Source organism: Penicillium expansum (genome assembly GCF_000769745.1).
Source record: "Penicillium expansum strain MD-8 chromosome Unknown contig284, whole genome shotgun sequence".
Lineage (NCBI taxonomy): Eukaryota > Fungi > Ascomycota > Eurotiomycetes > Eurotiales > Aspergillaceae > Penicillium > Penicillium expansum.
The window spans coordinates 111061-130568 of NW_015971188.1; the positions used below are offsets into that span (position 1 = coordinate 111061).

At 50.2% G+C, this 19508-nt stretch overlaps 8 protein-coding genes across 8 annotated transcripts; 4 read left to right on the forward strand and 4 right to left on the reverse strand.

Annotated features, from left to right (window-relative positions):
* Window positions 1–2407: 2407 nt before the first annotated feature.
* On the forward strand, window positions 2408–3727 carry PEX2_085250 (putative sulfate/molybdate transporter; the record flags this gene model as incomplete). Its single annotated transcript, XM_016745795.1, has 1 exon — window positions 2408–3727. The coding sequence occupies one exon, from the start codon at window positions 2408–2410 to the stop codon at window positions 3725–3727; it is 1320 nt and encodes a 439-aa protein (XP_016602242.1).
* Window positions 3728–3890: 163 nt separating this feature from the next.
* Window positions 3891–4541, reverse strand: PEX2_085260 (uncharacterized protein; the record flags this gene model as incomplete). The annotated part of the gene is made up of 1 exon (XM_016745796.1): window positions 3891–4541. One exon carries the CDS (start codon window positions 4539–4541, stop codon window positions 3891–3893), a length of 651 nt encoding a protein of 216 aa, XP_016602243.1.
* A 563-nt stretch (window positions 4542–5104) lies between these two features.
* Window positions 5105–6037, forward strand: PEX2_085270 (phytanoyl-CoA dioxygenase family protein; the record flags this gene model as incomplete). The annotated part of the gene is made up of 1 exon (XM_016745797.1): window positions 5105–6037. One exon carries the CDS (start codon window positions 5105–5107, stop codon window positions 6035–6037), a length of 933 nt encoding a protein of 310 aa, XP_016602244.1.
* A 162-nt stretch (window positions 6038–6199) lies between these two features.
* On the reverse strand, window positions 6200–7828 carry PEX2_085280 (snoRNA-binding rRNA-processing protein UTP15; the record flags this gene model as incomplete). Its single annotated transcript, XM_016745798.1, has 1 exon — window positions 6200–7828. The coding sequence occupies one exon, from the start codon at window positions 7826–7828 to the stop codon at window positions 6200–6202; it is 1629 nt and encodes a 542-aa protein (XP_016602245.1).
* Window positions 7829–7919: 91 nt separating this feature from the next.
* Window positions 7920–8069, reverse strand: PEX2_085290 (uncharacterized protein; the record flags this gene model as incomplete). Its single annotated transcript, XM_016745799.1, has 1 exon — window positions 7920–8069. One exon carries the CDS (start codon window positions 8067–8069, stop codon window positions 7920–7922), a length of 150 nt encoding a protein of 49 aa, XP_016602246.1.
* A 1420-nt stretch (window positions 8070–9489) lies between these two features.
* Window positions 9490–12399, forward strand: PEX2_085300 (uncharacterized protein; the record flags this gene model as incomplete). The annotated part of the gene is made up of 2 exons (XM_016745800.1): window positions 9490–9707; window positions 9756–12399. 2 exons carry the CDS (start codon window positions 9490–9492, stop codon window positions 12397–12399), a joined length of 2862 nt encoding a protein of 953 aa, XP_016602247.1.
* Window positions 12400–13358: 959 nt separating this feature from the next.
* Window positions 13359–15573, forward strand: PEX2_085310 (putative pathogenicity factor; the record flags this gene model as incomplete). The annotated part of the gene is made up of 2 exons (XM_016745801.1): window positions 13359–13423; window positions 13758–15573. 2 exons carry the CDS (start codon window positions 13359–13361, stop codon window positions 15571–15573), a joined length of 1881 nt encoding a protein of 626 aa, XP_016602248.1.
* A 1364-nt stretch (window positions 15574–16937) lies between these two features.
* PEX2_085320 (serine/threonine-protein kinase) lies at window positions 16938–19468 on the reverse strand (the record flags this gene model as incomplete). The annotated part of the gene is made up of 4 exons (XM_016745802.1): window positions 16938–17500; window positions 17551–18141; window positions 18191–19023; window positions 19083–19468. 4 exons carry the CDS (start codon window positions 19466–19468, stop codon window positions 16938–16940), a joined length of 2373 nt encoding a protein of 790 aa, XP_016602249.1.
* Between the last annotated feature and the right edge of the window lie 40 nt (window positions 19469–19508).

Consider the following 19508-nt stretch of genomic DNA (forward strand, 5'->3'; position numbering starts at 1 on the left):
ATGGCATTTACTACATTTACCTTCCTATCTCTCCCCATCTCTCATATTTTGAATCAACTACATTCCAAACGATCAAGGGTTATGTAATGAACTGGCAGTTCGACTTGGAATGCTCAAGTCCCTTGACGTAACCCGACCATGTGGTCGTTTGATCCCACCTAGGTCGACCGTGATAGTAAGATGGGTGCTAACCATGATGACTCAATATGAAAAGCTTGGATCCAGTGGACTGCTGGTGGAGGAAGACATTATTAAGGTTATGGGGTAGGAGGGAGGATGGTTGCTAGAAACGACTTGGTGAGTTTAAATGTGTATGACCAAGGGGTCAAATGCATGTCACCATAAACAGTTGGAGTGGAAGCTTGTTGAGGCCATGATGGAAGATTCCCATGACAGGCCAAAGTGGTAGACCACAATAAAGAGGTGTCACAATGGAGGGTTGCGAAGGACTATGGTGGAAGGTTGCTATCCTACTTTATGCCATTAGTATAATGTTTGATTTCTTCTTTTACCCTAAGAGAATTTACACTCGGCTCATCTGTTCTCAGAGCTGTACGGAGTAAGCACTATCGACCTAGAAATCGCACTAAACAGTTGAAAGTGGCGTATGCTAGGCAGCTACATTAGGGCTCAGCCCAGCCCTTATCATACATAAGCAAAGGACCAGAAGTACATAGTTAGCACAGAAAGGAAATTTCATCTATAATTATGGCTATCTACATACTCCGTACGGAGTACTTTGGACTCAAACACCCTCTGTTGATTGCAAAGAGGCGGTGGTAATACGGTCCTAAATATCTTCACTATCAGTCATAGCTAGATACTCTTATGCGGCTGGAATTGTCTGAATGGGAAAAAGAGCTTACGGCGAGAGCTAAGGATCGGCATAATGCCCCATTTATATATGTTTGGAGTCTGGAACATAATTTGTAAGGGCATAAAGGTATGTATATCTAATTTTGAATGTTACTGTAAGCTGTCGGCGGCCCTTTATCTAGTAGTTTTGGTTCAGGACTACTATGCACATTTCTCCCCTATCTAAACCACCCAGTACAAAAAGTGGACATTTCTCACTACGAGCCCACATCCTTGGTACAGCGCATAGGCTGATCTTTTATTGCTCTCGTCATCTTCTCCACTATGCAATTCGTAATATCCGTGGAGAGCCGTCCCCTCACGGCATCTTTGATTTCCCACAGGGTTTGTTTCCATCTTTCAAGGGTTAGTTTGAGAGACGCTTTCATGACCACCTAGTTCACAATTCCTCTCGTATATTTGACCTTACGGTCAGAAAGTTTGTAACCTGCCATGTCCCTCTCGATTTCCTCATTGATGTAGTCCATAGGCTTTTTGTGCTGTTTGTATGCATCAGCAGTTGCCGTTGCGACAAACGCAAGGAGGCAGAAAAGAAAGCTGATAGGGCACTCCATTTGACTAGGTTTATAGGAGGCAAAATGTAACAGGAAAACAGGTATGGAGTAGAATAAACTGGTTTGCAAACATCAAGTAATGTAATAGTAGAATGGTTTGGCATTACACATTTACAGAAAAAGGGGATGATCTACAGTGGCTTCATGGCATCTTGCATACAACATACGTAGTACTAAATAAGTACAAAGTACTCCATACGGAGTATACTGTCATATATTAAATACTCTGTATTAATGTTCCAGTTCAGGTAAGTATTGACTCATCGCGGCGTAGGTTTCACAACACAAAGGCACATACAGTGGGTACCCATGGCTTATGTTTGGGTTGTACTGGAGAGGAGGGGCACATCCATGAAGTGGTACAGTAGCATGTGTATGGTGAAGGTCTACTCTACTAGTCTCTAGTAGTACCTGTGGGATTGACTACTATGCCGTATTGAGATTCGGGTGTTTCAAATTGGGGGTCCGAAATTGATTAGAAGAGTGTACGGAGTACGCAATTCTGAATGTTATTGTAGACCTGGGAAAATAGCTATTTATATACCCATGTCTCCGTATTCACCTCCGTTCCCGGCGGAGTCGGAAGCAGAACGAACCGAGTACCAGGGACTTTGGATTTATTATAATGGGGCGGGAGGGGTACTACGGTGTCTTCAACTTGGTGACCAACTTCGTTCAAGCTTCAGGCCGACGTTGACGCCGTATATTCATCCGTGACCATGAGCGTTGGAGGCAATAAGCAACTCGGCAGAGAATAGCTGAAGAAACTTGGCTGGTTGGAATTCTCTAGGATGTCAAAAAAACCTTTTTATTGGACTTGTATTCTTGTTAGTTTAGTTGGTACGTCAGATGTGCAGGAATTCAACTCCCAATGTTGAGATATTAACGGGCGGGGTAGATCGGCGGGCGCCGATGTGAATGAAGCAAGCTTGGCTATCCACTCTCCCTCTTCATGAACTTGAAATTATCATCTCACCATGGCTATTCAGTCACTACGCGAAATCAACGCTTATAATCTTCGCACCTTCAAGCGCCACTATGTCTCCGAGATCTCAGGCTCGCTTGGCGATCTAGGCACATTCCTGCCTATCGCGATTGCGCTAGCTGTCAACGGCACCGTCTCACTCGCCAGCACATTGATTTTCTCAGGGATTTTCAATATTCTAACGGGTGTGTTTTTCGGTATTCCACTGCCAGTTCAGCCGATGAAGGCCATCGCCGCAGTGGCAATCGCGCGTAGTTTCTCAAATGGCACGATCGCTGCGGCGGGGATCTTCGTCGGCGCCTGTATCCTTGTGTTCAGCTTGACGGGTATCTTGCACTGGTTCGCAGGTGTAATTCCCATTCCAGTTATCAAGGGTATCCAGGTCGGGGCGGGATTATCCTTGATCATCGCAGCCTCTAGCAGCATGCTCCATCCCTTGGGCTGGATCAGCCCCTCCTGGGCCGACAACCGTATTTGGGCAGTTGCTGCATTTGTTGCACTTTTGCTCACCAATATTTATCGCCGAGTACCTTATGCACTGGGTGTACTAGTGCTGGGTCTGGTGTTTGCCATCATTCGGACTACATTGGCAGGGCATATGCCCAGTTTTGAGGTGTGGCATCCTTTCACCCTGGTTCCGAACCCACTTGAATGGCGTGTTGGTGCTGTGGATGCTGGTATTGGCCAGATTCCTCTTACCACTCTCAACTCCATCGTGGCGGTTGTTCACTTGGCAAATGATCTGCTGCCAAACGTGCGCACTCCATCCATCACCCATGTCGGCCTGAGCGTGGCCGGCATGAACATGATTGGCTGCTGGTTCGGTGCCATGCCCGTCTGCCATGGATCTGGTGGTCTTGCAGCGCAGTATCGGTTCGGAGCTCGCTCGGGAGCAAGTGTGATCTTCCTCGGCCTGTTGAAACTTCTCATTGGGTTTCTCTTCGGAGAGACCTTGGTCGACCTTCTGAAGCAATTCCCTGCTGCCTTGCTTGGCGTGATGGTTATCGCAGCTGGCGCGGAGCTGCTTAGTGTGGGCGAGAGCCTCAACACCTCTGGTGCCCGGGACCTCAGCCAGGCCGATGCTGGCCTTTTGTCGAATATGGAGCAACATATTGGTCCTCTTCTGACGGACGAAGAACGTAGTCGCCGCTGGACGGTCATGATGGTTACTGTGGGATTGTTGGTCGGGTTCAAAAATGATGCGATCGGCTTCATTGCTGGTATGCTTTGCCACTGGTCCTACGACATCCCGAAATGGTGGGAGAAGGCGCGTAGCCGCTGGTCAGAGGGACGTTTGCGTCTACGTGACTAGACATACATTGACATTGAAAATTTCGGGTTTATAATCTTCTGATATCCTTCACAACATGCATGAAGAACTCACCAGATATATCATTTTTTTATTTTATATATAATAAGAAGCAAGTGCAATTACTTACCATAAGCAAATGCAAATACCTACCAATCCACTCACCCTAGAGCACATTTCTAACATCCACGTCACTTTCTCTCCGCAGCCTAGTGCCTGTACTAGGATTCTCATATGGGCGGTTCTCCCTTGCCGAAGACGAAAGGCCATCTGCAGCAAAATCCACATCCCGTCCGATCTTTCGACCACTAGCATCCCTCATCTCCTTGTGACGCCTAGTAACCCCACCGATATCATACTCGAATTGGTCATTATAAGTGCCGGTCACGGGGTCATAAACCCTAGACCCCAGCGGCGAAGAAACCAGATTAAACGAATCGTCCTCGCCGTCCCCATCCAAGAGCTGAGCCGCCGCACCCCCAATATCAGCCAGGACATTGGGCGTGGGATTTTTGGACGTGTAATCTTTGGAATCTGAAACATCATCCTCTAGCTCGGTGATGCGCCGTACTCCACCTGCAGAGGTACCACCTGCGGGCTCTGGTAAAGCCAGCTGTTCCTGGCCTGTATTGTCGTAGCGTCGCTCTTCAACGACTGCTGGTTGGCCTAAATCTTGCTGGGCGGTACGTACGATTGTTGTTCCGTCGGGCTCGGTGTATGAGGTTGTCGAATACCTGTGTCCGGTTGTAGTCTTGCCGTCGCTGCCGTTGCTTGTGGAACTGTAATAGTACGAAGAACTTGTGAAAGAGTCGGACATCGTGGTGAACGGTCGCGCTCGGTGGGATATGGGAGAGGAAAAGGTTGATCTGGTCCACTTGAGGTGATTTTGCAGTTGAGTTTGTTTAGTTGGGTAAAGGGATGGTTGATACTAAACCTTTGTGGAGGCTATTTCAATATTGGATTGTTTGGTTCGCTTGTAGAAGCGTCTCTGTGTAGAATATTGGTATCGGCACTGTAAAAAATCCAATTGATTGCTTTTGAAGTTTCAAACTGCTCAATTTTGATGTGTTTATATAGTTCGTCTTGTCTTGTCCTGTGGCAAGCTTTACTTGCCTCTTGCATCATTGCCTCCTGCGGCAAATGGCCTCTATGGAAGACACAAAGATCCACCGATATCACCGAGGGGTCTGGAGATACCCCACGAGAACTGAGCCAGGGGAAAAGAGCATCTAGCGAGCGTGTAGGCGTTGTCCATAGATGCCGCGTGCACGGATGAAGCCCCAGATAAGGTACTGGGCGTATCAAAATGGCTTATCACCTCTCCCCCGCTTTTCAACATCAAAACCAACTCATCTCCGACCCTGGAACACAAAGCACCTCATGGCTGGACTTACCGAATCTCAAGTCGCCTCCTTCAAGGAGAACGGGTACCTCGTCCTCCCCGACTACCTCGCCCCAACCGAGGTCACCGCTCTCCTCGCCGAGACAAACAAACTCCTGGAGGAGTTCTCACTAGAATCCCACCCCCTCACCCAGTTCACAACTGGCGACGAAACCGCCGATCATGTGGGTGACGACTACTTCCTGAACTCAGGCGACAAGATCCGCTTCTTTTTCGAGCCGGACGCGTTCAGCACCGAACCGGATCCATTGACCGGCCGGGCCGCGCTACTGAAGCCCAAAAACCGCGCCGTCAATAAGATCGGTCATTCGCTGCATACCTTGTCACCTCCCTTCAAGGCCATATCACTCAACCAGCGGAACGCTGCCGTCGCACGGTCCCTCGGCTTCGCCGATCCCCGCGTGCTGCAGAGTATGGTTATCTGCAAGCAGCCCTCGATTGGTGGGGCTGTGCCGTCCCATCGTGATTCGGAGTTTTTGTATACGGATCCACCTTCTGCTGTAGGCTGGTGGTATGCGCTGCAGGATGCGGGCCCGGCAAATGGGACGTTGGGTATGTACAAGGGTTCGCATACGGGCAAGAAGGGTGGCCACATTGCTAGGAGGTTTGTGAGGAAGGAGAATAGTGCGGGGACGGAGTTTATTGAGAACCGGGGGCCTTCGCTCCCCAAAGGTATGGAGGAGGAGAAGAGTTCGGAGGCCACAGATGAGGACCTGGAGATTCTTGATATCAAGGCTGGATCGCTTGTGCTCATTCATGGGAATGTTTTGCACAAGAGCGAGAAGAACACCAGCCTGAATAGTCGGTATGCCTATACCTTCCATGTTATTGAGGGTGCAGAGGGGTGGGAGTATGATGCACGGAATTGGTTGCAGCCGCCTGCTGGTGGATTCTCAAAGTTGGATAGTTGATACATAGTCAGAATACGAATGAGTGATGTCACGGTCAATAATAGTAAATAGTTCGACTTTTATTCTTTATGCAAATCCTGTACAAAAGATGGCCCGCCATATACACCAAGTGTGCGAATCCCAGACACCCCGAACTCCAAGTTGCGATTCAAGGACGTCAGATCAGGTTGCCTTCAACATGTCAAGCATTCCCTTCGTTTGCCACGCTTGCTGGGCCATCTCCACTTCGTCACGCACCCGGCGGTGCAGACGTTCCACCATCTTGTCGACCTGTGCGGACTGGCCCAGGTTTCCAGAGTAGATATCGAGAAGGTTCATGGCGACCTCAACGCTGAGATCAACCAGGCGGGGTTCACGGATGTTCTTGTGAACCCACTGTAGGACGGGCTGGAGGGTGACCTCATCGCGGTCCTTCAGAGAGGCGCGGAGGGCAGAACGGTGGCGCAGGGCCGTAAGCAGTGTAAGCTGCGCAGTCTTGTCGGCCGAGGTGAGGACCTGGTCCAACGCAACAGAGTAACGCGCCTTACGGAGATCGTTCTCCCAAGGCTGCTCTCTCTTCCGCTTCTTGCGGTCCTGGCCCTCAATGACAATCTCTACACCTTCTCCGATGAAATCGCGTCCACGCAGACGCTTTTCCCATCCAGAGCCACGGGTCTTCTTCTTCTTAGCGACTTCCCGGTCGTGCTCCTCCAATTTGCCCTCCAGCAGGGCTGCCATTTCCTTCCGGCGCTCTCGCTCCTTGATCTTCTGTTGACCAGACAGTCGGGTCTTGATAGACAGAAGACCTGACTGCATACCGACAGCAATGTGCTTATCCTCGTATTCGGTTCCGGAAGTAATCGCGCGCAGAGAGAGAATAGGTGACGGGTATTTGGATCCGGAGACGGGGTTCCACCCTGTGGTCTCAAAGACCTTCATGTGTCCATCGAGTGCACCACTGAGCAATCGCTCACCATTGGAGGCCAGCGCAAGAGCAGTGACAGTCTTTTGGTGGCTCTGAATCATGTGCAGCGGCTTACCAGCCACAATATCCAGCACTGCAATCTTGTTGTCGGCCGCGGCCAGAACTGTAGTTCCGGCGGGCATGGGCAGAATGGTCTCGATCGGCGCACCCATCTTGAATGTCATAGCGGCACGATTTCCAACTCGAGGATCCCACAGTCGAACAGTACGATCGTAAGAGCCCGACACCACCAGGCCGGAAGAAGCCATCGAGCCAGGCATGAAGGCACCGCTGCGCACGTAATCGGTGTGGCCGACAAATGTGCGTGCACTAGTTTGGGATGGCAAGTCCCACAGCCGCACTGTACGGTCATCACTGGCTGTGAGGACTGATGTAGGGTCACTGGGAGAGAATTTGGTCACCCACACAGGCTGCTTGTGGTCCTTCCACGTCTTGAGGATGGCGCGCGATTTGACATCGAAAACTTGCACAGAGCCGGTGTCGTCACCTGTCACCAAAACACGTCCATCCGGACGAACGTCAGTACCGCGAACGGTATCGTCAAACCGTGTAAGTGTCCGCAGGAGTTTCCGTGTGCGAATCGAATAGATCTGGACTCGTGCGCCTGTTGTCACGGTGAAAACATCGGGCGGTTGTGTAAGAGAGGGGAATGCCGCGGCAGAAGAAGGAACGGAAGGCTGAGTGATGAGATTGACTGGTCCATTGGCCGGCGAGGGGATTAGGAGCGGGTTTTTGAATGTTCGCCAGTATTGTTGCTCAGGTGTTAACTGCGTGGAGGGTAACGAGGCGAGCTTCACCTGCTGCAGAGGCAGGACGGGCGCCGCCATGATTGCAGTGGTGGGTAGACAGTAGTTGTTGAGGGGGTATTAGTTAAGTAGGCAACCCGGAATGAGCAATGGGTGGGTAAAGTTGAGCCGACTAGAGTGCTATCGTGAAGTTCATGAAGACCATCTTTTTTCTGCCGATCAAAAAAGTTCGTCTCGCCCAATCGGGAATGGTGGCGGTAGCTGTTGCTGCCTGTAGTATCAGGCTGTAAATTATGGCCTGAGGCCACACGGCAGAAACCATGATGAGCATTGACCACCTGGGACTGAGAGGTCCCGGCCCGGTGTGAGTTCTGCATATCCACCTTGTGATTTCTTGACTGTGCATTAAATGTGTCCACTGGTTGGGATGCGACAGCTCAACAACTGCCAGAGGCTACAATGAAATAATTTACAAGATACCTCTAGGCCAATACTTTCAGATTCGAGGATTCGAGTTGTTGCAGATTCTCTTCCTCTGATTTCCATGAGGCTGCAAACGCCGTACCCTGGACCATTCGGCTTTCCACGGCGGAATATCTGCATAATATTCCTACTTGACAGGTGAAAGATTCCATTATCGGGTAATATATCCTGTACAACATACGGAGTATCGACACTTGCTCTTACATGTCACATCCATCATGGTCAATCGACTCCAAGAGATCTTCCCTCAAGTCAGCCTAACGTTTTCCATCAATTCACCCGCCTAAAGATGAAACTGAAATCTGATGGATATAAGTTGTACATCGTAGGCTTCCCCATTTCTAACCATCTCATGGTGTTAATAATAGTAACTCTGGCGGGGACGAATTGCGCAGTTAACCCACTGAGGCAGTGAAGCAGGCAACATCTTTAATTATAGAGAGCATCTAGAATCAGTAGGGGATGGGGTGTGCAGAGTAGGCGAACAAGACAGTCTCACTAATATTGCCTATGTATGACATGTAGTACAAAAAAAGAAGTGAACACCCAGAATCCGACTCACATTGTATACATGATGATCAGGACCGTAAGTGGTCGCTATGGCAATCCAGTGGGGGGAAACGGAGATCCATCGTGGTGCAGCTCCCTAACCCTAAAGGTGGGGGAGCCGCGACGGCTTGGCAGCTTATTGAAGCCCCAATGCAGCTGAAACCGGATTCGTAAATAAGCGTACGGAATATAGAGGGATGACGATCTTGTCTGGATCGCCCAATGGTCGGCAATTTACGATTGTCCCACTAGGAATGCGCAAATCTCTGAATCCGAGGTGGCTGGGGATCCGATCGAGCTGAGGGCGATCCACTTGCATGTGGAATACCTGACTGGGGTTGGGTAAAGAGGACTTGCATGGCATCATGCAATATATTGCAATATATATGAGGGTATTAATATAGTCAAGATGGAGAATATGAGGAGTATTCTGCGATATAAGAGACCAACTTGTAGTTTCCAAGTTTCCAAGTTTCTTTTTGACTTGATGCAAGGTTTGTATCCCATTGGTATCCAAGGACACCGCCAGGGGTAACAACCAATCAACTCCTCAGATCTGATACAACCCCCCAGCCACCTCCAATACCCGTATCGGACATTCTAGAGAGTACCTTTTCTCTTTTTCTTCTTTCCCCTCCCCCTAGACATTGGCTCAATGCTCTTTTTTGTTTATATCCAATATACCCGGTGATTAGCAATATCCTGGGACAATGTCGAAGATCTCCAAGGTCAACCATGCGGCGGGCATCTTCGCTGACATCTCCGTCGATGGCCCCATTATCGGTACCTTGGTCGCTATCATCGACCGAGCTAAGAATCTACCCAACCGGAAAACCATGGGCAAGCAAAATCCATATGCCGCAGCACGACTGGGAAAGGAAGCAAAAAAGACACAAACAGACTTACGAGGAGGCCAAACTCCGCGATGGTAAGCTTTTGGCTTGATAGATGTGGAAATTGAAGCTTACCTACTTAGGGACTCGGAACTGCGATTTACCGTACATGAATCCCCCGATTACTTCAAGTTAAAGGTCTCCGTATTCAATGACGATAAAAAGACCGACCTGATCGGCGAGACCTGGGTTGATTTACAAAGCTTGATCATTCCAGGTGGAAGCCAGAATGATCACTGGCACCCACTTCAATATCGTGGGAAATATGCAGGAGATATCAGAATCGAAATGACGTACTACGACACCAGACAACAAGACGAGGTCCTGATTGGACGCCGACAAGAAGCCGCTGACCGGGTCCAAGGCAAAGTCCCTAGTCCTCCAACCAATACAGGCTTATCTGGTCCCCGACAATTGAAAGATGTCAAACGACGACCCTTGCCCAGTGGTCCTGCAGGGGCCCCACCAAGACCAGCTCCTCTGGAACAAAATCACTCTGCGCCTACACTTCACCACCCGGCCCCGTCGAGACCTGCCATTCTTGAACATTCAAACACCCTACCTGGTGCTCCAGACACTGTCTCCTACGCACCGAGACATTCGGAGCCTGCTTACGATCCATCCTCTTATCGCGCACCTTCTCCTGTCCCGCCCCCCTCCCGGGGTGGGTATGATGGTGCTGATAACTACACTCAGGAATGGGACGCTCCAGTTGTTGCTCCTCTCCGCAGACAAATCACGCATGAACCGGCTTATGCCTCCAATGAAGTTATTGAAACCCCATATGACCCGCGTTTACTACAGCAGCAGCAGGAACAAGAACAGCAACAACAACTGTTACAACGGCAACAGGAACAACTGCTGCAAAAACAACAACAGCAACAACGACTGCAGCAGCAACAACTAGAGCAGCAACAACTGGAGCAGCAAAAACTGGAGCAGCAAAAACTAGAGCAGCAAAAATTGCAACAACAACAACTGCTGGAACAACAACTGCTGGAGCAACAACTGCTGGAGCAACAACAACTGCAACAACAACAACAACAAATGCAGCAGCAGCAGCAACAGCAACTGCGGAATCATCCTGAGTATGATCAGCCACCTTCGAGAGACTATCGCCTCGCCAGGCAAAACCAGTATGGGGCAGATCTCCATGAGGAAGTGCCATACAATTCTGCCCGTCAAAGTCTCTACGCTCAAATAGAGCAACCCCGATACGATCCAGATCCTACGTCATATAGAGCAACGCATCCACACGAGGTGCCGGCTTCAGACTTTATGCCTTCCTCTTTAGGGCCAGTGGATGACCCGAGGTACCATCCACACAGAGTTCGACCTCTACAAATCACCGCTCATGGTCATGATTACCACCCAGAGTATGCCGGAATGCAACCACGAGTAGAGGACGAAGACGATGACGGACCACCCCCTCCTCCACCAGCACACCGGTCACGAAGGCCGCACTCACAGCTGCCCACCCCGAAAACATCGCCCCGCCCCTACTCATATTACACACCCCAATCTACTCGATCCTCAGTCCCCCATCTGCCATCAACCATTTCTACCCCGTCCCACCGCGATCGCTACCAGGAGTCTTCTTCAATGGGGAACTCCCCAGCAATGCCCGCTAGTCTCGTCGCAGGTTATGAAGCGGAAGACTCATCTGAGAGAGTAGCACTTGAGCGATCAGTCCACAGACGCAGCACCCACTGGGATGATGAAATGATGATTTCCCAGTCTCCTGCGCCAGTTCCTGTATCAGCACCCGTCCACTACGATGCTCCTGTCTACCCTCTGCGAACATCGCCCCGACCTATTGAACAAAGGCCCACTTCTAGCAGAGGTGGATCTGTCAGTCCTGATGTGCGGGCTGTGACCCGGAAGTCAGTCAGTCCACGGCCCTCTTCTTCAGATGTCCGTGGTGGCTCTTCAATCCCTTTCTCTCCCGACTCGTACATCTCTCTAAACCCAAATGCTTCTCAGAATCCCGGCCGAGATCCTTCACCGGCGTACGACTCGCCTGCGCAAGCTAGAGATGCCGTGATTCGTGGGAAGACTGAACCCCATCGAGACTTGGATCACCCAATCATCGGGGATGATGGTCGTGAGATTGACCCCTCTGACCATCTTCCCACCGATACATGGGCGCCTGAACCAGAAAGGAAGAACCGCAAGCCCGAGGTTATCATCCGCTTCAAACACTCGCCTCGGCCAACCTCTAGAGGCAACGACACTCCCTCGTCACGCAGCACAGGCCCGCCACGCGTTGGATTTAGAACAGAGACTACCACGTATCCGTCAGATCGCCCAGTCCAGTACACACCCACCCATGTGCACGTCAGTCCGGGGGCAATGGTTCGAACCCCACCTCGGCCGGACTACGCGCGTGAGCGCTCTGATAGCTATGCACAAAGTCGGGCCTACAGCACGCCCACTTCGGTTGAGCGACCCCGCTCTTCTCGAGGCTCTGTCTCGCCATCTCCGGGGTCTCGTTCGCCACTATATGACTACAACCCAGGTCCCCCGATTCCAAACAAGGTGCCAATCACCGGAGGAAGTCCAAGCTACCCCGTCATGTCTGGCAATACAAATGCAAATGGCCGCATGGATGCCCTGAGTCGAGAGCTGAGTACGATTGACATTGGATCTACGGCGTGCAGCCCTGGCCGGGGGGCCGTTCGAAAGTACGTACCAAGACAACCAGCGTCGATGGGCTACGCTAGGTAAAATGATTTTCTTTTCACATTCATGGCTGGAGTATGTACTGCTATGTTTATTTTGGGCCGTTAGCAGGCATATTTCCTCAATTCTCTCCAATTTTTCGTTCTCAGACTGCATTGCTCTTGATATCCGGCAAGCACGGCGTTATGAATTTGATCTACGGGGGATATAGTCTTTGATCATGCACACATAACAGGAACAACCAATGATGACTCAAAGTGACACCTTGACTCTTACTAGATGGGTGCTTCTGTAGACTTGAGACTATGTTTGATAAGTTTATTGATGTAGTTGCTCGGTGGTCTGACAGTAGTCGCCAACGTTGCCTATATAAGTGCAGCTGATCTCCCAGTTTCTCCGGTGGATTTTGTTCCTGCCAGCTCTGGCTATCTGTGGTTGTCTCTTCACACCATGTTGTCATATATGGAGATATTACCCTCAGGTCGTGAGCCAACAGCCTGGTTACTTTTACACTCTTCTAGAATCCGAATACTCCCTATTGAATTTAAAAGGTCTCACATTATGTCTTTGTGGACATAAACGCCACCCTCATACTCGGTAAATCGATTCTAGAGACTAGGCTGTCCCATTCTGCTATCTGGCTACTAAAGAGCATACGAGATGCGTAAGCTCATGCTGTAGACATCGGCATGGTGATATCCACCAAAGGGGAAAAGCCATCTGAACTCGATCAAGGACAAACATTGTAGGCAATTTCCTGCAAACTTATAAAAGCCCATCCTATTCTAGTACTCCTCTTCTTCCTTTATCCTATGCTCACACTGTTTCCCCCTCAATTTTCGCCTAACACCTGAAGCCCTGCACAGTATCAGATAGGCTGTGCATCATCGACAACTGGCTTTGCTATTGAAGCGCATCAGTACCTCGGTACGTTCGTTATTAAGAACTTACTTTCCTGTCTTCTACTATCCTTGTCTTTTCTCGCATCATAATTTCCACTCAGCATGGAAGGTCAGGAATTTGATATCCCAGGCAATCAAGGCCACCTCTCTGAGGAGGACGTGAAGATGTATGTATACACAACATCCCCCCAGCCTACTCGGTGCTTCATAAGTTGAGAGCTTTGCTCGTTCTTCCCCCAGCACTTGCTGAATATGGACATCTTTTGGGTTTTTCTTGGGATCAGAGTTGTTGACATATAGAACTCAGGCCTAACAACACTGCCCATGCCAACCAACAGGTTTCCACGTGAGTATACGATATATCGTCTGGCACTGGTATTTTCCTAGCATCCAAACATATGATATTGATCGTCCTACCTTTCTTTCCTGCCTTTGCCTTCCCTCCTTTTTTACTATATATGAACTGTGCTCTGCGAGGATGTCAGCTAACCAAAATATTAGCCCTGGTAGGTCCGGTCAAATTATCTACCAAGGAAACCCGGCCTTGTCGCTGCTCCTGTCTCCTCCACTTACCTCACCATTGATACCTCTGGACACAATCAGTTCTAGTCCTCTCCACGAATACAGCACAGCACAGCCACTTGGTCCCCGTTTCACCGGTGTGAATGGAGCACACCCTGCTTATGACCCGAACCGAGGAGCACAGCTCAGGAGTGCCGCGGATCGCGCAAACCCATACCGGGATAGACTGGAACCAATTGACCATGCACGAGGACAAGAACGGACTCGCAGCAGAAGTCCTCGCCGACCGGTCCAACCCACTGACCTTCCTGAATACCGAGAATTACCACAAGGCCCATTTATGGGATTCAATCACTTTCCTCGGGAGTTGTATGTCCCGCCTGGAATCAATGACCTGATGCCTCAAACTCTGCCTAGCTCCTCCCCGACACTATCTCCAAGCAACACCCAGCGTGGTCGTGGTCGTGGTCGTGATCTTGCTCTCGAACATCCAGGGGACTCTCCTAGACAGACTTATCCTCTACCTGACGGCAACCCGCACGGATACCACCACCACCACCAGCAACAAGTGCAGGAATGTGACCCAGGACCAGAAACACACCCGGTCAACCAACAAGAGGAAGATACCAACGACAACGACGAGGAGCACTTATGTGAATTTGCTGCTCCATGTCGAATGCATCCTTCGCCCGATGGAATGCACTACCGAAAGGTCGTGTCGCACGTGTTCGGCAGAAACAAGGCCGTTACCAAGCTATTCCCGCTCGGTGTCTGGGTCCATTACTGCCGAAAGCACTACCAGCGTGCTCGGTATCGTGCAGACCAATGGCCGTTTACACAGTGTGACCTTCTGTTAGAATCACTGAGCCGAATGGAGAACTGGAATGGAGTAGAGAGTTTCGAACTCATCCTCCGCCGCCGAGAGCAAATGCGTGTCGGCCGTGAAACCGAAGGCGCACCCACCACCGAGACCTCCAACAAAAAGGAGACTAATGCCTCTGTCAACCAGGCCCAAGATCAGGGCAACAACTCTTCGTGCGTCGCTACTCGACCCACAGGCCGTAAGCATCCGACTGCCATCATCGCCCCAGTCCCAGGCTGGCTTCGCCAACACGTTGGTCATGGCAAGACATTTCAAGAGATCCGCAGTATTATCGAACTGGTGCGTAACCACATGGTCAGGCTGCGAAATCAAGAAAGGGCGCAACAGCAGCTCAATCATATTCCCAAAACTCCGAGTACACCAGACAGCCCTCGGCGAGGTGCACCTTCGAACGGCCGAAAGGGACGTATCGCTAAACCTGCAAACCGGGACCCCCTACGCCTGCGTGCTAGCACTGTTCGCTTCCCCGATGTTGAGATTCTCCCCCATTTCAAGCCATGGGTAAAGGAGGCCGCCTTACGGCAGCGATCTGCGACGAACTGTCCCAGGAACGAAGGGGACATCAAAGACAATCAGGCAGAGCAGAGAATTTTCGGAGGGGGATATGTGGATGGAGAAACCCAGGAGACCCGTGACGGCAATGCTCGCGCCGAATCCATTCAGCCGACTAACGCCGAATTTGCGACTAACAACACTACACCTTACCCAGATCGACACCCCGAGTCCACTTCTATGATTGAGATGGCTGGAACCAACCTCTCGCAGATGCAATCTCACATCGGCAGGGCAGGGACCAACCGCGGCCAGTCTGAGAGCCAGCGGCGACGCAGCGAGCGCGTCTACATTAGAGCCCTCGACCGTGTCTCTGGCCAGGGCTCCATTAAGAAGCCCAGCAAAGATGGCGACAAATAAGTATCCATCGACTCACCAATCTGCTTTCTGAGGATTGCACAAGTCTGTGCTCATTATCAGTTCAAGTTCCGTTGATATCAGTCAATGATCACATCGAAAAAAAGATTGAAAATGAAATTTTAAAAAAAGCCTATTGACAGAGTATTTCTTTGCCAGCATGTTTCCAATGCCCAGGTGAAAAGCCGAGCTCATCGAAATGTTGAATGGACTCGTTGATACGAGGCTCAGGTATGCCTTGTGATCGGTGAATTCAATTCACGAACGAAAAAAAATAATGAAATCCTTCAAACTGATCGAAAAAAAGTACAATCACCAACGTCTCCACTCCAGGACTTTCTCTCTTCCTCAGCTCTACGCGGCCGCGAAGGGGAAATAACGAATTGTGGAAGAGTAGTTGAAGCCGGGGAAAATGTGAAGAATGAGGGCTGATGTGTGGGTGCACAAAGCGTATTATGCCAAAAGACCTCAACAAAAAAAGTGTCAGAGTGATCTCCCCATACCAAGCGATTATGATAACCTGCAGCCTGCGCCTGTGGCCTGCGAACGAAAATATCTATGGCAGTGCCACACTCATTTGGATTCACCTTGCTGGCCTTCACTTCTGATTTGGCAATCTCACTTCCTGTCGACATTGGTATCAGACCATGTCTCCCTAGGGGTGATTCCAACCCCCATGTTCAATTGGTTTCAGATACGAACCTTTAAGAAGTCTGCCCTGATGATTCGTGAAGACTTGACGAGAGAAAAGTAAGAAAAGCCCCCCCAAAAAACAAGCAAGCAAATGCCACGGTGTTGGAGAGTGCAAAAGTTTTGGTGGATTCAACAGATATGGCTATGTAGACTTTGATAGCACTGTACTCAATACGATTGGTTCAATTGAATTGCCTTGTGAGACTTGTTCAGTAACTAGCTGTCTTGATTAAATGCAGATAAATGATAAACATCAGGTAATGCTATGTTGATCCATGGGAGTGGCCTCGGCCGGTTAAGGCTATTTCAACGACATTCGTAAATATAGGATCTCAAATCCCATTTTCAGTTTCATCAAAAGACTACATGTAGGTACCTATTGTATTCATGCACTCAGCCAAACAGGGAAAAGTTAATTGAATGAATATTTGCATGCGAATGGGAAAAAGAAAAAAAGAAGAAAAAAAAAAGATCAGACACATACTCCCGTATAATGTAGATGAAACCCGCAACAATACGACTCGCTTGCTGGAAAGAAACCCAAATGCAGCAGAAACAGAAAGCTCCTATGCAACCACCCAAGCAATATGAATAAAAGATTAATGTAAAATAATTATCATGGTAGTTTTTGTATGAACAAAAGCCAAATTCCGATCTCAGATAAACAGACTGGTCTAGCTTGCCACAGCCAGCTGGGCCACGAGATCAGACGCCACATCAAGGAAGGGGTATGGGCTGTTCACCTCCTTCTCCTTGTTCTTGAGGCGCTTGCTGATGGGATGCCATTCAGTGTCACCGTTGGCGCGGATCACATTCTGGTAGCCATCGCATTTGAAGTCAACCATGTAGTTGTTTTCTTCGAGTTGGTATAGCTGGATGTCAAGGAAGACCCAGACACCGTAAGTGATGTGCGGGAGTCCGCTTGGTCCATTAGCCGAAGACGCCCCGCTCGCGAGACCGCTGTCAGGTACAGAAGACTGGAGGTCTCTGCCCCTGTCTTCTGTTGGGGCAGAGATCCCCGAGATGTTGAAGCGGCGGCGCAGTTCTTCGAGATCGCTGCGGCTATTGTAAACACTAGTGGAGGACCCAGGGGCGTTGATGCCTTCTTTCAGCAGACGTGCGCGAATGAACCATGGGTCCTTCGGAATGTAGTAGTCGGATGGGAGGTCGGGGTATTTGCTCTGCAAGGGTTTGGGTTTATCAGGTGAGGGGGTTGCATCGGGGCCGATATTGGTGCCTAGAGGATGTAAGAATGAGCTCGAAACGGGAAATAAGTGGAAAACATACCTGATTCCACGGGTTGAATGTCCCACAATCCACCCTGAGCAGCAATTGCCCGGTACAGATACAGCATGGCCTCATATGGCTGGTTTCGGGATCGAATACCAAATTGCCATTTACGGCTCCGCTTTGGCTGTTTTTCGAGCGGTTGACCGGTTGGCGGCTCGAATCGCAACTTGTCTAAGTCGATGACACTACGTGAGTGAGGCTTCAATGCACGGGCCGTGGCAGCCTGTCCTTCCGCAGACATGTCCCGATAGGCAGATCCACGTCCTTCTGGGTCAAGGTGGGCGGCTTCTTGGCGACGCTGCTCGAGCATTTCGTTGCGAGCTCTTTTATCTCGCTCACGTTGTTCCATAAGTTGGTCGTGAACATATGGCAGGCTAGTAGGGAGAATCCGGACGTGGCTAACACGGGGTTCTTCCTCGGATTCTGATTGCTGTGGATCCTCCGAGGCCCTCCGGCGCGATGCACTAGCGGTCCTGTTCGTGGTGGGGGCAGGGGACCCTTGATGACGAGGCGCAGGGGTCCGATCCGCAGATGAAGGCGCGGCTCCTTTCTGAACATTTTGTGCTAACAAATTATCTTCCGTGGGTGCTGTTGTCGTTAGCAGAGAGGTAAGTTGATTAGGGAGTTTAGGTCTTACAATTGGTTTGCATCATCTCGTTCTCAACGACGATGGAGAAGGCATCCTTGATCGCGCTGGGTTCTGGATGTCTCAATGCCTCTTCGATATCCTCGCGTCCATATCCCATGCTTCGTTCGAGCTTGGAAACTGCAATTCGATGGATTTTATGCTGGACTGGTGGAGGCTTTGCCATGTCAAGCTTTGCAGCATCAACCTTCTTCGAGTCCGCCCCCGGGGCGATGAACTCCTCTCGCGGCGGTTCCAGGTACTGGGGGAGATTTTTGGTAAACCATGGGTCCATTCTGATCTCGGGGATTGTAATGCGGTGCACGGGGTGAACTTGGAGCATTGCCCGGATCAAGCGAGCTGCCCCAGATGAGATATATCCAGGTATGTGGAAGGTGCCAGCTGCGATCTTCTTGAAAAGGGCTGGAATGTAATCATCATCGAAAGGCAATCGGCCGACCAACAACACATATAGAATGACACCACAACTCCACACATCCACCTCGGGGCCGGCGTAGAGCTTTCCGGAGATGACCTCTGGAGCTGCGTAGTTCGGGCTACCGCAGCTGGTCTTGAGGAAGTTACCATCTGTCATAATATTACTCAAACCGAAATCGGCAATCTTCACGTTCTTCTGGTTGTCGATGAGCAGGTTCTCTGGCTTCAGGTCACGGTGTACAATCTTGTGTCGGTGGCAGTATTCTACAGCACAAATGATTTGTTGGAAGAATTTCCGGGCTTCGTCGTCACCGCATCTTCCCTTTGTCACGAGATAATCAAACAACTCTCGCTCTCCATACTCCAGCACCATCACAATATCGGACTTGGTTGCAATCACCGTATACCTAAAATATAATTGGTCAGCCAACTGAAACTCCAATTGCATTATGGGTCGAAATTGTACAATTTAATGATGTGAGGGTGTCGTAGCAATTGCAAGTACTGGATTTCTCGTTCCACACGCCCAACCATGTCTCGGGAGAGTAGCTTGCGTCGTGGGATGATCTTCAGCGCAACTTGACGTCCACTAGGCTGGTGAATGGCAAGTTTTACCTTGCCAAAGGAACCCTCACCCAAGACCCTTACAGTCTGGTATTGGTCGAGGCGTTGCATATCTCGGGTAGTCGACGGTGACTGCAACGATTCCTCGACCTTGCCGGTCGGCTTCGAGGGCGGGGGCATTGCCATGGCGGAGGGGTTGGAAGCGGGAGGCCTCGCACGTTCACGCGGACGATCACGGTCGGACGGGAGGGGGATAGCGAGGTCTTCCTCGTCAAATGCAGCGGCCATGGTCGGGAAGAATGACAACGTGACGTGATTGATTTTCCAG